This window comes from Amblyomma maculatum, chromosome 1 (genome assembly GCF_055883805.1).
Source record: "Amblyomma maculatum isolate TAMU_Amacu chromosome 1, ASM5588380v1, whole genome shotgun sequence".
Lineage (NCBI taxonomy): Eukaryota > Metazoa > Arthropoda > Arachnida > Ixodida > Ixodidae > Amblyomma > Amblyomma maculatum.
In genome coordinates this window covers 267706455-267721636 of record NC_139344.1, presented here as the reverse complement: position 1 = coordinate 267721636, position 15182 = coordinate 267706455, and the positions used below count along the sequence as shown (strand labels likewise).

General features: G+C 49.6%; 1 protein-coding gene across 1 annotated transcript in view; it reads left to right on the top strand.

The window, feature by feature from the left end:
- The window catches only part of LOC146206485 (serine/threonine-protein kinase haspin homolog), a 64489-nt gene that overhangs the window by 40419 nt on the left and 8888 nt on the right, over positions 1-15182 (top strand). Inside the window, exons 6-8 of the mRNA XM_084591203.1 lie at positions 7842-7918; positions 8101-8332; positions 11466-11565. Coding sequence (XP_084447329.1) covers positions 7842-7918; positions 8101-8332; positions 11466-11565 — 409 coding nt within the window. The remainder of the gene's footprint in view (positions 1-7841; positions 7919-8100; positions 8333-11465; positions 11566-15182) is intronic.

The following is a 15182-nucleotide window of genomic DNA, read 5'->3' as shown; positions in this document are numbered from 1 at the left end:
AACTGTATGGGCTGTCACCTGACCTGAAAAGGTACGTCGAGGTAGCTAGTGAGATTTCGCTCGTTGATGGTCTGCTATTCAAAGGCGACAGCATAATCATCCCGCCAGACATCAGAGTAGAGGTTCTGGAAAAACTCCATGCAGGCCACTTGGACACAACGAGGTGCCGAGTGAGGGCAAGAGAATGCATATGGTGGCCAGGCAAGCACATGGAAGACTACGTGGAAAAGTGTCCAACTTGCAGAGAGCACAGAAAGCCAGAAACATAACCCCTGCTTCTAACCCCCTTGGGACACGGCACACCCTTGGGACACAGTCTGCATGGATCTCTTCACGCTGGAGGGGAAAGAGTATGTTGTAGTAGTAGACTACTACTCGCGATTTTTCGAGCTATAACAGCTGCCGAGGACAGCTACAAATAACATAGCCCTAGTCTTGGACCCAATGTTTGCACGGTATGGTGTTCCACGGACAATACGCACAGACAACGGGCCGCAGTTCACTTCCACAGAGTTCAAAGAACTAGTGCATCACTGGGGAGCCTCACACGCAACCTCAAGCCCTATACTACCCGCAGATCAACGGTATGGCTGAGAGGGCTGTGCAGACAGCAAAGCAGCTTTTGAGGAAGTCTTCCAACATACACGAAGCGCTGCTTGCCTACAGGACCACACCCAGCGTGGAAGGGTTTTCACCAGGAGAACTCTTAATGGGTCGTCGTCTGAACACCACAGTACCAACCACTTCGAAGCTGCTAGCCCCGAAGTGGGACGACAGCAAATTCAGACAAAATAATGAAGCCTACAGAGTTCGTGCAAAACGATCATACGACACCCGGCACAAGGTACGGAGCCGAGAGCGCTTACCACCAGGCACAGCGGTGCGCATCCTTGCTGGAGCTGCATCACACGGCGTGGTAACACAGCCAACATCAGAACCAAGGTCCTACGTTGTACAAACCGACAGAGGACAAGCAAAACGTACAGCAAGACACCTGCAACCGTTGCAGGACACGAGCACCACAAGAAGTGGGCGTGTTTGTAAGCGACCAGAACGCCTGGACCTGTGAGATCAAACCTTGGGGCGCCACTGACGACAGCGCCCCAAGCGGCAAGCTAACCAGGCGGACCGCCGGGAGACCCTGACATGGGCGACCGCGCCAGGCATATACCAGGCAGAGCGAAAACGGGCGCCATTACCTGATGTATAAATAAACAGTTTTGCTTGTTATACCGGCTACGTCTACCACAGTGCTGATTGTGAAGAATAATGTTATTGGAGTGAGCATAATTTTCTGCGGTTTAATGCATGGTTGCTATAATTATACTCATCTGCTTTGGCGCAGTACGCGTGGTGTTTGTACCGTTACCGAAGCAGAGATGAAAACGCGTTCTAGCTCCAAACTGCTGTCAGAGCACGTGAGACAGCACGCTTCTTTTGTTTTTGTTTTTTTTTTTTTCGTACAGACGCGGAGCACACGACTTCCACCGCTGCAGGGAGGGCAGCCGCCCTCTGTATATTTTTTTTTTCTTGCAGGAGCAAAAAAAAAACCGCTCTGACGTAGAGTCACGTGTGAGCGGCGAGGCCCCGCCCGAAAAAGTTTGACGGCGTCCGGCGCCCCTTTCCGTTTGAACATCGCGCCGCTCCATCCACGGTAGAGTCGACGATAACTGGCAACAACAACTTGACTTGAGGGGAAAAATGAACTGAAAACTGTATACAGGAATGTACATATTTACAACAGAGGAAACAATAAGCATGATAACATGGAACTGGCTAAACTCTCCGGCATGGCCGAACAGTCTAGGGATCAAGATCTAGCTCAGAATGAATTCTCCAGGCCGCGGGCACGGTTTCACCACCTTCGGAGCCCGGCCCACATTTTTCATCACCCAATCGCAGCAATCTCAAACATAATTGGTTCACAAACACTTTGGCATGTCTTTCCATTTCCGTGAGGTTCATCTCCCTCTCCCAAAGCCGAACAATGCAAAAGGGACACAAATTCGTTTCACAACAATCAGAATTTAGAGAATGACAATCAGAATTTAGAGAATGAACCTTGAAATGATTGGCTCACTAGGTCACATACCACGCCCCATGCTTTCGCAGTGTTGCACAAACTCTCTCCTCTTTGAAAGAAAAAGAAAACACAGTAAATCACATCCAAAACGCACTCCCACGTGCGCTACCGTCGCCCAAAGCTTGCGCACTTGGCGGCTTCTTTTACAGGGCAATTGTCGGTGGCCTAGTCGGCACCATTGCGGAACACATCAGAAGAGCCGAACCGCGTCCTCGCGTTCCGCATCCGTACTGCTACACATGTGCACAGACATCCACTCAGCGCAGCCGTATCCCACCATTGTTGACATCCAGGGTCGGAACCGCCACCGAGACACCCTCAGTGCGCCAGCGCCGAGTGTCACTTTTATGGGCTCCCCGTCAAGGACGAGTGCCTTCCACCCTCGAGCTTGGCGGCGTTTGCTCATTGAACGATACGCCGCCCTTCCAAAAGAAGCGCTCATTCCAAAGCTGCGCTGCCTCCAGGCGACGGGTGCAGTCGGCGCATGTTTACAGTTCGTAAAGCTTTGTTAACAAAAAAATTGAGCCCTCCGCGCAAAGCGGCGACGAGAACAAACTGCCTGTTCCCGTGTCTTCGAGCGCGACCGCAAAGTCCTCGGAAGAATGGACTGTTTTTTCTCTCTCCTGCACGAGGGCAAGTGGGAGATGGCCGCAGCTGGGCGTTGAACAAGTGACCCAAAAAGAGTCCTGATGGCGCCTAGCATATCGACCGATCCCTTACACCATTTCTTGCTCCAAAACCGATTTTCATATTCATTTTGCCTAGGGCATGACAGTGACGCCGACACTGCAGAGTCACGCGCTGACGAAACCACTGTATGCGCAATGTGATTACTCCTCGACTACCAGAAATCTAGCCATTTCCGGACGGAAGGCGAATTTCTGCCTGAACTGCCATTTCTATCGTGTCTGAAAGTACCTCGGCGCGGCAATATTACGCCATTTCTTGACTTTCCAGTCGCTTGTCCGGCAGCACAACTCACTTTTGTGGCTGGGATATTTTAATTCAAAGTTGAAGATATTTATTTTCCTGCCGTTGCGATTCGAACTGTTTTCCTCATCTAAGTAGTTAGGTAAAATGACGCAATTCATGACGTAACGCGAGCTTCATAATTGCTGTCTCATAGCGTGCGGTGCGCTCCAGGAGCAGCCTAAATGAGAGCTAGTGCTGGCCTCGCTCCAGGAGCAGCCTAAATTAGAGCTAGTGCTGGCCTTTGCCGTCACTTCGTTTGCACCAGCGGCGAACGCTGGCCTGCACTTGGGCGACCCCACCCTCCTCAGAGTGGGCTAGGCTTTTTAATGCTGAAGCGGCTCGACTATCAGGATATCAAGGATGTCTGAGTGCCGACGAGGCGACAGTGTCGGCAGCAAGCAAAGCTATGAGCAAACACAGAGCCGGTTTTGCAAACTTTCTTCAGTCTGTTAGAACTGATGCTTGGGCGAGTTGGTATGCCATTTTCTGAAGAACAGCGCGACTTGAACAAGGACGGAAGGAAGACAACACGGACAGGCGCTGTCCGTGTTGTCTCCTTCGTTAACGAAGGAGACAACGAAGTCTCCTTCTTAATATTGCCCAAACCAAGCTGCCCTTCGTTCAATGCTTCCTTGGGTGTTTACACCTTACAGGCGGCTTAGTCGAAGGTTGTCAGTGTCGCTGCTCCTCAGTGCGCATGGGAAGTTGACGTACTCCTTGTGCCATGGAACGGAGCTGATGTGTCGGACAGCCCTGTGTGTTTGCACTGAGACGACGGCAGAACAGCAAACATTGGCAAAATTTTGCTGAGATATACAGTCAAAGTTCCGATGCTTAATATAGACTCGGGACAACAATGACACCACCATGCACCTGAAGATTCAGCACTCTAGGGAGGTCACTTTCAATGCTTAAGAAAATATGTAAAAAAAGCGCAGTCGCGCTACACAAGAAGAAATGAAAGACGACGCTGTGACGGCCCTAATCTTGCGTCACAAAATTAGCAACTAGATAAGTTGCCGATCTTGGGCTCGTGCTAAGGCGAGGAACGAACGAATCAACATCCACAACTGGACGTTTAATTAAAAACATTCCTAACTGTGGCTTGTGGCGCTGTATGCGTGGGACCATATCTTCCGCCCCGTCGCCATTCCGCAGATGCAGCGTTCTCGCTAGCGACCCGCGGAGGGAACAAAGGGACAAGGACGGCCACGACACATCGTTAATACTCGAATGATATTTATTGCACCTGCAAATAATACAGAGCATGCCGGCTAGCTATACATCAGCAAGGTTTTCCTTGGAAGGGCAAGGCTACGTAAGAAGGACTTCTGACTCACCGGCTGGGGAAGGGGGTACGACTTCGGCGGCGGACATTTGCACGCACCGAGAATATGGCGGCCGGGATCTCCCGTGCGCGCCGCATTCTTCGGACAAAGCCATACCTTGGCGTTTGCCGCTGGAGGCGGCGAGAGCATGCGGTATTTACCGGTCGCTTCACCGTTGGGAACCTGAAGACGGGCGGTCGTGCACGACGGGTCCTCCCGTGTGCGCTGCGTACTCCGTGCCCGCTATCCCCCGGCGTTTGCCGGGAGAGGCGGCGGGAGACGACCGCTCTCGTTGCTGGCTGGATCCAGAATATCCCTCTCCTCTTCCCGCGGGAACCCGCGTAGACGTCTTGGTGGTGCACCCATCGCTGGTCTCCTTCCCCCAAGGGGAGGTATTTACCTCATCTCCCAGCCGGCGCTGCCACGAAGCTCGTTGAGGTGGTGGTGATCGGTTGCGGCGAAGGGGGAGACAACTGGTTTTCCACATCCCTCCCTCCTTAAATGTTCACCTATGGTTGTCGAGAGCTGCTCCTTGGATGGCATCCGCGAGGCACACACATGATGCTCGCAATGACGACTGCAGGGCAGCTCGCACAGGCAAGACGCCATTGCGATCTAAACGTTGGTGCTATCCGACGAGCCCTATGTCATCTTCGCGCAGGAACTCTCGTAGACGTCTTGGGGACGCACAGGGCCCATCGCTGGTCTCCTTCCCCCAAGCGGAGATGTTTACCTCCTCTCCCAGCCGGCGCTGCCACGACGCTCGCTGGGGTGGTGATCGGCCGCAGCGAAGGGGGAGTCAACTGGTGTTCCACAGGCTGCCTGAAGGGGTAGACGGTCCGCTCACCATCACAGGAGTGTCGGCGTTGTCTCGTGGCCACGGGTGTTCGCTCAGGTGCTGGGAGTCGGGGAGGCGGCTGTAGGCCGGAGAGGCGAAGTCGTTCTCATCATGGAAGTGAGCGCGGGTTCTGTGCTTGGGGGCCCGTGGTAGATCCAAGGCTATCGGTCGCAGCAGGCAGGGGGTGTCCGTCGGTTGCCGGAGCAAAGCTACATCGTCCTTCAATGGCTTCAACGAACCACTTCGCTAGCCTTCCGCTGTCCTTTTCGTTGAGACCAGAACCTTTTTGGGGTCTGCCGGATCCCTGCTCCCAGTGCTCTCCGTCCCGCAGTTTTGTTGGGAAGCCAATGCTGCTTGAAACTGCGGCCAATCATTGGGCTCTAACCCCCTCGCCCAGCCGCAACTTTGGGTCATACCTGTGACCCACGTGGGGTCCCCGCCTGAAAATCGCTGGTCCAATTGCGGGCAGTCACACCGTCTCTCCCAACCTCGCTGTCGGCCCGTCGTGGGTCACGCCTTTAAGGACCTGCACCTCGTAACGATCTGGGAAGGTGAGACGTTTCTTGGAGTTGTCATCTGTGGTGAAATTCCAGCCAGCCATGCATTGGCGTAGTGTTCGCCGTTGCTGATCACGCCATGTTACGGCTGCGACCAGGTGTCCTTCTACGAGCGCGGTCATTCATCTGTAGTTGGAATCTTCTCTTCACGCCTGTCCATTTTACTTGTGCAGTTTTAGGGGCGTGCGTGCATCGTCTCGCTTCCGTGGTTAGGATTCTTTCGGGAGTCGATGGTGGGTCCTCGCCTTGAAGGGAGAGGGCGGGAGGCAGGTGCAATAAGTCAACTGTCCGGTGCGTACGCCACAGCGCTCTAGCTATTTGCGTTTATGTTATAGTAAGCATTAAAAAATAAAGGGTGGGGCAATATGGGGCAATGGCACTCGCGTAGAGATCCGAAGGGCCCTAGTTTAAGTCCCGCTAAATTAAGATTTTTTCTTGCTTTTTTTTTCAGTTAAGTATCCGTGCCATTTAAATCTCATAGCTTTATCTCCAGTGTTTTTTTGTTTTTTTTTTATTCTCCAAGCAACCAGGGCAGACGAGTAATAAAGAGCAAGCGACAGACACCTCCACCTGGTTTTGTGCTGGTTTATCTTGCACAATAACCGATATGTACACAATCCGCATAAAATTCATGCCAGATTTTGCTATAAGGAAGCGCCTTCCGAGGCGTGAAATTCGTCCATGGAAGCCTATGCTGGCCTGCGCTTTTAAACCAAAGCACGTCAAAAACAAAGCCACGTGGACGTGCAAAGTGAACCGAAACATGCCGAAACTTCCCGCCTTTGCCACCGCCAAGCGCAGCGGTTATTTTATATATTTTTTTTTTTAGAGATTTAGGCTGTCTTTTTGGTGTCTTCATTCCGTGGTAAAAGTGCGCATGCAGTTTCGAAACAGAACTGACGTAACAATTCAGATGCACACTAGACAGCCTCCGGAATACCTTGCTCGTCATGTGCCTTGTGAGAATGGGCTGTGGTGGCGATACCTGTATTCTGTTCGTGATCCTTTCTACCTTTAAAAACTTTGTTTTCACTAAGAGTGGTGTTTCTGTGTTTAGGTGCTGGTATTCTGTAGATACAAGCCAACTTTTTTTTTTTTCTCTTTAGTGTCCCTTTAAAACCTTCAGAGAAATCCAGCATTTTCCGTTTTCATTTCGAAACAGGAGTAACATGCCGATCTCAGAGAAAGTTTGTTTGCCAAATTATTCTAAATCACTGTTTCCTCAGGAGAAAATTTTGTGTCCTCAAAAAATTAGTCAATTTTAGGAGCAACTGCCACACGCTTATTGTAGAAAATAAAATTACGATCGAGGAGCCCGGAATTTGCTGGCAGCAAACACCCTGCAGACTTTTTTACGGGGCGATATCTAGAAGCCCGAGCTTGAAACGTTTTATTCCAGGTTCGATCCCCAGCGCGTTGGCAGTGTTTCCATGGATGGTCGCGTTTTGTACTGCGCATGATATCAGGCACATTAAGGAATTCTGGGGGATACAAATTATCCTCTCCCCTGCGACATTCATAACCTAAGCCACTTTGGGACGTTAAACCTCACAAATCAGTAAATCATGCCAACCTCTCATTAGGCAATCTTACATTTGTAGCACTCGTCAGTTATGTATATAGTATGGAACATTAAAGGAATGGACCGTCTGCAGTTTTACCGCGGTATCTACCATATGATCGTCATACAGTTTGACGAAAGACATTGGTAAGGCCTTTCCATGGTTCTAATAGCCACATTTTGCTATAAATCTTCATTCATGTGTGGGCTACGCTGATAACAAGCAGATAAAGAATCGACCTTCTGTTTCTCACCACGATATCTGCGGGGCGGCATCGCAGAACTAGTCGAACATCACCCGCCGTCGTAGAAGCAGGCTGGGGTAGTAGTTAGGGACGTTTCCCCCCTAGCGGCGGTGGAGAGCGTAATTCAGGGAGAAAAACTATTTCGCGGCGATAGCGGCGATTGCAAAGACCGTAGGAAAGAGCGCGCTCTCCCCTCGAGACCGGTCGTGGTGGAGACCAGTTGCCTGGCTGTCAACTAAAGTTTCTTTTGCGCTCAGGCTCCATGATGTGCGACACTGAGCCTTTCTTGCTGATAGAGTACGCCGTTGGGGGAATGCGACTCTCCGATGTGATGGTGAGTTAATCCGGTCAAGCCGTCGGCCGAGCACTTTCGACGAAATAACGAACACGGGAAGAAACAATATACGTCTCCCTTATTTCTTCCCGTGTTCGTCATTTCAGCGCAAGTCATGTATTCAAAGATTATGTACCAAGTAGTCTTCAGAAAACACTTTCGAGACTTCTTTCTTCCACCAGTTTGAAAGCATCGATCAGGTGCACAGTATCGTGGCCCAAGTGATCCTGGGCGTGGCCATTGCCGAGGAAGCCTTGCAGTTCGAGCACCGTGATCTGCAGATGGACAACGTACTCGTTAACATGACCTCCTGTGAGACGGCAGTGTTTGTTTACAACAAGAAAAGAATCGTCGTCCACACACGCGGCGTCATTGCCTGCATTGTCGACTTCAACCTGTCACGCGCAACAATTGGTGAGTGTATAATGACGGTTTTTCAACAAAAAGCTGTGAAAGCAAAAATTGTGGGCGCTCAAGATTCGCATTAAGCATAGCACCTGTAGCATCGACTTTGCATTGCGCGAATACTTTTTTTTTTTTTTTTTTAATTTGATTTCTCGGGGAAAGGAAGGAGCAGTATGTGCCTCACTATTCGGTGAACACCTACACCTAGGTTGTACATTGGTCCGTAGGAAAGTAAATTAGCAGTACATCTGTCAAAGTTCTCCGTGGACACCTGACCCGTGCCATAAGGGACACCGCCTCAATTATAGGCCTCCATTTTTCCTGCCACGTTCCGAGCACTTCCGACAAAACCCGAGCCGAAAGTAGGGTACGGCAGAGACTTTTTGACCGAACGAGCTGTATACTCTGTCGCATAAAACTGCGTTGCGCTGACCACCGTGGCACAGCCGTTACGGTGTGTTTTTGATTCTTTTTATTTGCGTTGGAGAGCACAGTGCCATCGATTTTTCGGATGGCATTGCACTGGGGCAAAAAAAAAGTGCGCTTGCCGTAATTTTTATTTCGTTTGTTTTTATTTTCTGCACTAGGGACGGCGTGCCATAGGATTTGGGGCTTGGTTTTCTGTCAATCTTAAGAATGAATTTTAATGGCTACCAGAGGTTAAAGCTGGACTGGGCGCAGGATGAACCCTTATCGTGATAATTAGGGTGATTGGGGCATAGACACAGGAGTTACCGTACCTATTTGGAACGGCCGCTCGTACGGTCTCATCTCTTCCTTATTGCCTGCTTCACTGCTTTCCCCTTGAATCTAGCGGAACGGTGCGTGTGCAGATAATCGCGTTTTATTTCCTACGTGCGCAGTAATGTGAAAACCCAAATCAAAGAATACCATTCATATGGGCGTTGCAGGTCTTCCGTTGCTTGTTTTTACGTCGCGATCAAGATGCCATAGCGATCCTCCCACGAGCATTTCGTGCTCTAAGCGCCTCATTCGGTCTTTGCAGTACGAACACGCGAGCTTGCGGCCGCTCTCTTCGGAGCCCCACTGAGTCCGAACCGCTTCCGAATCGAAGCCCCATGCGAAGGTCAATTCTTGCCCTCACTTTGTTTCTATATACAGCCGTGTAGGAGGCAACGGCCATTCGATGAGAGTGACTATCTTTTCGCGTGTTCACCCTATAAGAGTGGACGACCCTGTACGTTGCACGCGTACCGATGAACGAAAGGTAATCCGAATGTCCTCTTCCGCGTTGCACGGAAAACGCATCCCGGCAATATTGGAGTACTTTACTGCTGACAGCGCAAATATAAGGGCTCAAAAGTGTAACATTTTTGCGGGCTAGTTGGTTCAATGCAGGTAGAAGGTAAAACTGCATGAACGACTAGGACAAGAGACAAAAGAACTAAAAAAAAAAAAAAAACGACAACACAGGCACAGTTGTCGGTTTTTGTTTTTCCTGGTCCTTCGCGAAGTGTTACCTTTTATCCCAAAAGTGTATCCCTTCCAAAACAAGGTAGAGTGATCAGATGGGCTTACATAGAATTTACACTGCATCTCGTAATTGTTTACGTATTATACCCATTTGCCAAAATATCTGAGATAATCATATTTCATTTGTTTTGACGCAGTACGCGTGGTGTTTTGTACTGTGACTGAAGCTGAGATGAAAACGCGTTCAAACTCCAAACTACTGCTAGAGCACATGAAGGCCAAATACAAAGGTCTATTTTCCACTCTGTAGATATTTCGATGCATTGGGTAAGCACGAACAGGCGATCATCTAAGCGCCTACCATTTCTAAAGCTGTTCTGAAGTTCTCCGAGTATCTTCTTACTTTCTACCCATGCTTGCATATTTAATTTCACCGCTTGCATGGTCAACTTGTATATAACAGATGTTATGGTAATGGGCCTATCGGATTTTATGTGCATCCTATCTCCTTTCCCTTTATAAATCAAATTAAGTTTAGTCTGCCGCCAGCTATCCGGAATTTGCTTATTCGTTATGACTGTTTCCAAAGATTTTATCAATGTTTTCTTACTTCTGAAGCCCTCCTCCAAGCTGCGGCCGCAGGTGGCAACTACCCCCGTTGCGCAGACCGTCTCAAATCCATGAGCCCTCGAAGTGCGCGTCCTGCGCGCTTGGATACGCATGCGCCAACCAGAGGAAGTCTGCGCATGCGCGACGCGCTGCCCACAGCCGAGCGCATTGACGACGCTCGGATCCGATATTCAGCGCACCTCTGAATTCCGGCGTGCAAGCATCGACCAATCAGTGGGCGCTCTGCGTCGTGTATATCAAAGATTCATGTGTATGTTCTTGTGTTTTCATCACAGAGGCTGTAAAAATGCTCCAGAAGAGGCGGAAGAGCCTCCGCGACAAGTTCCGCCGATTATGCAGCGCGCGACCGGGCGCGTACCACGCCATGCGCTTGGAACTGTGTACCGTTTTTTTTTTTTTCTTTTTTTTTTTCTTTTTTTTTTTTTTTTTTTGAGCGCACGGCCTTGGCGCGTAGGACGCAGAGGTAGCATTCAGCCCGGCCGTGGCCCATCACGGCTAAAAATTATGGCCGGTCTCGAGGGAGAGAGCTATCGCGTTCTCCCTCGAGACCGGCCGTGGCCCAAGGAGGTCCGTGGCCCCATTTCCCAGTTTATATTTTTCTGCCATAGATGGCACTTCCCGTCATAAGCAGCAGCGCCGCCGAGCGTTGCTTTGGGAGCCTATATGAGCTTCCGGCTAAATCACTTGATTTCGGCGGAGCAAATACCGCTGCTGCACGGAGCGATCCGGGATCCACACCCGATTCCGATCTACCATTGGAACAGACAACTCTCGCTCCCTTTCTGCCATTGGAATATGGTTGCCCCAAACGGAGCAGTAAAATTGGATCCGGATCTGCCATTGGAATTCAACATTAACGAAGCTGCGGCAGTGTTGCTTTGTCGAAGGAGAATCCAGTTTTTGTTTCAACGAAGGAGCGTTTTTTTATGCCTTTATAGAACTGTCCATCCCTATAAGCGGTTTCTAGAAGTTGGCCGAAAGACTCATATTTAATGTAAGTGTAGGGGGAGCGCTAGCCAGCACAGCTGCATACGACTGGTGCATATGGCTGCTCTCACGACTTACTCTGATTCTGCAGATGGAAAGCCAGTGTACTATAATCCGACCAGGCATTTCACTACTGACTTTCTGGAAGAACGCAGCTGCATGGCTTTCGACACAATGCGAGGAGCACTACGGTAGGTACGTACACTCCCGCCAGTTTTTAACAGTAATGACACCGCTTCCGTACAAAAATGTCGGGCCCTAGTGCATGCGTCTGTAGCAGCATGTGAAGCTGTGCACGTCTAGACGCAAGCTATTAAATGGGAGTTATATCACGCGTAAGAACTAATTCTACCTCTGCTATAGGCTTCTACCTTGAACATTATATGGGAATTTATAAAAAAAAAACTGTTTATTACTTGTGCTTAATGGAATAATCTTCGGTTAATTGTGAATCATGCGTTCTATTTCATATTGAAACTACCTTTATAAATAGCCGAAACGACAATAGGCTTGCAGGCGTATTTCCGCATGTAAAAAGTCGCACAAAATATTCAAATTCTGCTTTAAACTTACTACTGTTGATTGCATAATTAGTGTTAACTGCATTTGTGCATTAATACAGACTGATGCATATTGTCACGTGGTGGTGACAAGGTCGATGACGCAAGAGTCGCAAACTGTCACTAGCGCTAACTGGAACATCGTAGAAGCATACGCGAATGGCCGGAATCTTCGAGACAGATCTCGGCGCATCTTGCGAGAGAATGAAACTAATAAAGGTGTGTCTCAAAACAGAATTTATACGCGTTCCAGAATCACAGTGATAAGGCCGCATGCCGGCGGCTGTTAAAAACAACAAAAACAGTTTTGAAGGTTTCGCGGCATTACTCCCCCCTTAAAAAAACATCGCCTCGATGTTCCAAAAAAAAAGCAACTTCAACATAAACACTACAAAATTTAAACACCACAGATTCTTTAACGCGCGTAATATAGCTTCAGTCGTACAACATGTACGATTTCTGGGCGTGCGCGTCGCCGTTGTGATGCTGACGTTTCTTCGGGAATGATTTTGTACGGCCCAAAGTATCGACGCAACAACTTTTCACTTAGTCCGCGACGGCAAATTGGTGTCCAAACCTACACTTGGTCTCTTGGATTGTACTCTGCGTGGCGTCGTCGTAAGTTGTATCGTCAGCTGTCGGTGCGCTGTTGGTGTTTAATACGCAGCCGTGCGAGTCGTCGGGCTTCCTTTGCACGCTGCAGTATAGGCGGCGACGTCAAGGTTGTCCTCATTGGTTACATGCGGCAGCATTACGTTGAGCGTGGTCGTGGGCTCCCTGCCGTACACAAGCTTGAAAGGGGTCGCTCTGGTCGTCTCCTGGACTGCCGTGTTATACGCGAAGATCACGTATGGCAGGATGGCGCCCCAGGTCTTGTGTTCGGCGTCCACGTACATGGCGATCATGTCATGCGATCGTTTAGTTGAGGCGCTCCATAAGTCCGTTGGTCTGGGGATGGTAGGCAGTTGTCCTCCGGTGACTTGTCTGGCTGTACTTCAGGATGGCTTGAGTGAGCTCTGCCGTAAATTATGTTCCCCTGTCCGTGATTGGAACTTCTGGGGCGCCGTGGCTTAGGAGGATTTGGTCGACGAAACACTTGGCGACTTCCACAGCGGAACCGATAGGCAGGGCTTTGGCTTCGGCGTAACGGATCATGTAATCAGTAGCCACGATGATCCACTTGTTCACCGTCGATGAAGTTGGGAAGGGTCCGAGCAGGTCCATTCCTATTTGTTGAAAAGGCTTAGTTGGGGGTGATATCGGGTTCAGTAGACCAGCAGGTCTCGTCGGAGGTGTCTTGCGTCGCTGCCACTCACGGCACGTTTTGACGTAATGGGCGACATCATCATCATCAGCCTGACTATACCCACTGCAGGGCGAAGGCCTCTCCCATATTTCTCCACTTAACCCGGTTCAGTGCTAGCTGTATCCACTTGACCCCTGCGAACTTAATCTCATCCGCCCACCTAACTTTCTGCCGCCCCCTGCTACGCTTTCCTTCCCTTGGAATCCAGTTTGTTACCCTAAGCGACCATCGGTTATCCTCTCTTCGCACTACATGTCCTGCCCATGTCCATTTCTTCTTCTTAATTTCCACTAGAATGTCGGTAACTTGAGTTATTTCTCTGACCCACTCTGCACGCTTCCTATCTCTTAATGTTACCCTTACCATTTTTCGTTCCATAGCCCTCTGGGTTGTCCTCAACTTAAGTAAAACTCTCTTGGTTAGCCTCCACGTTTCAGCGCCATAGGTGAGTACAGGTAAGATGCAACTGTTATATACTTTCCTCTTTAGCGATACCGGTAAGCTGCTAGAGCCTAGACATAATCTGCGAGTGCTTGCCAAATGCGCTCCATCCCAATCTTATTCTTCTTGTTATTTCCTTTTCATGGTCCGGATCTGCGGTTACTACCTGTCCTAAGTAGACATATTCGCCTACTACTTCCAGTACTTCGCTACCTAATGTAAACTGCTGTTCCAATTCCTAAGGCTGTTGAACATTACCTTAGTCTTCTGAATATTGATTTTCAAGCCTACCGTTCTACTTTTCCTGTCTAGATCATCAATCATTATTTGCAGTTCATCTCCCGAGTTGCTTAGCAATTTGTCATCAGCAAATCGCAGATTACTGAGGTATTCTCCATCTACCCTTATCCCTAACTGCTCCCATTCCAAGTCTCTGAATACTTCCTCTAAGCAAGCTGTGAATAGTACAGGGGAGATTGTGTCTCCTTGCCTAACACCCTTCTTTATGGAAATTTTGTTACTTTCTTTATGCAGAACTATGGTTGCTGTGCAGCCACTGTATATATCTTCCAGCACTTTCACGTACGGCTCGTCTACCCCCTGATTTCGCAATGCCTGCATCACCGCCGAGGTAATGGGCGACATTGGGAGCTAATCGTGGCCAATAAGACTTCTCCCGGATTCGATGCAAGGCCGAGATGTACTGCGTTGGCTCATCGTGACACGCTTGCAGAATTTCGTCTCTGAGGTTTATAGGGACAACAAGGTGTGCGGACCTGTTGGATGCAAAGTTCTTCTTCACAAAGACGTCATTTTCTAACACGAAGGAGGATAGCTGACGCTTGAACACAGCGGGAGGGGAAGCGGTCTTTCCTTCTAAGTAATCGGCTAGCGCTTTCAGGTGAGAGTCTGATCGCTGTTGTTCTGCGAAACTGCTGGCACTTACCGGTCCCAAAAAGTCGTCTTGTTTCGGCGGCGCATCGACGGGGGCTCAGTCGACATCGGAGTGCTTGCGGCCGGACTTGTAGACGACTGTGATGTCGAATTCTTAAAGACGCAGGCTCTATCGCGCAAGTCGGCCGGAGGGATCTTTTAAGTTGGCGAGCCAGCAGAGAGCATGGTGATCGCTCACAACCATGAATGGTCGTCCGTACAAATATGGGCGAAATTTTGAGGTGGCCCAAATGATATGGCAAGACATTCTTTCTCCGTTGTAGAATAATTGGATTCAGCTTTCGACAGAGAACGGCTAGCGTAGGCGATAACTTTCGCCTGACCGGCACTCTTCCGAACGAGAATAGCGCCTTAGCCCAAACTGCTTACATCGGTGTGAATTTCGGTCTCGGCGTTTTCATCAAAGTGACCCAGGACAGGAGGGGACTGTAGGCGGCGCTTGAGCTCAGCGAAGGCTGCTTCCTACGGCGCTTCCCATTAAAAAGATACGTCACTTTTTGTAAGTTGCGTCAGCGGCTCGGCAATGTGCGAAAAGTCCCTGACAAAT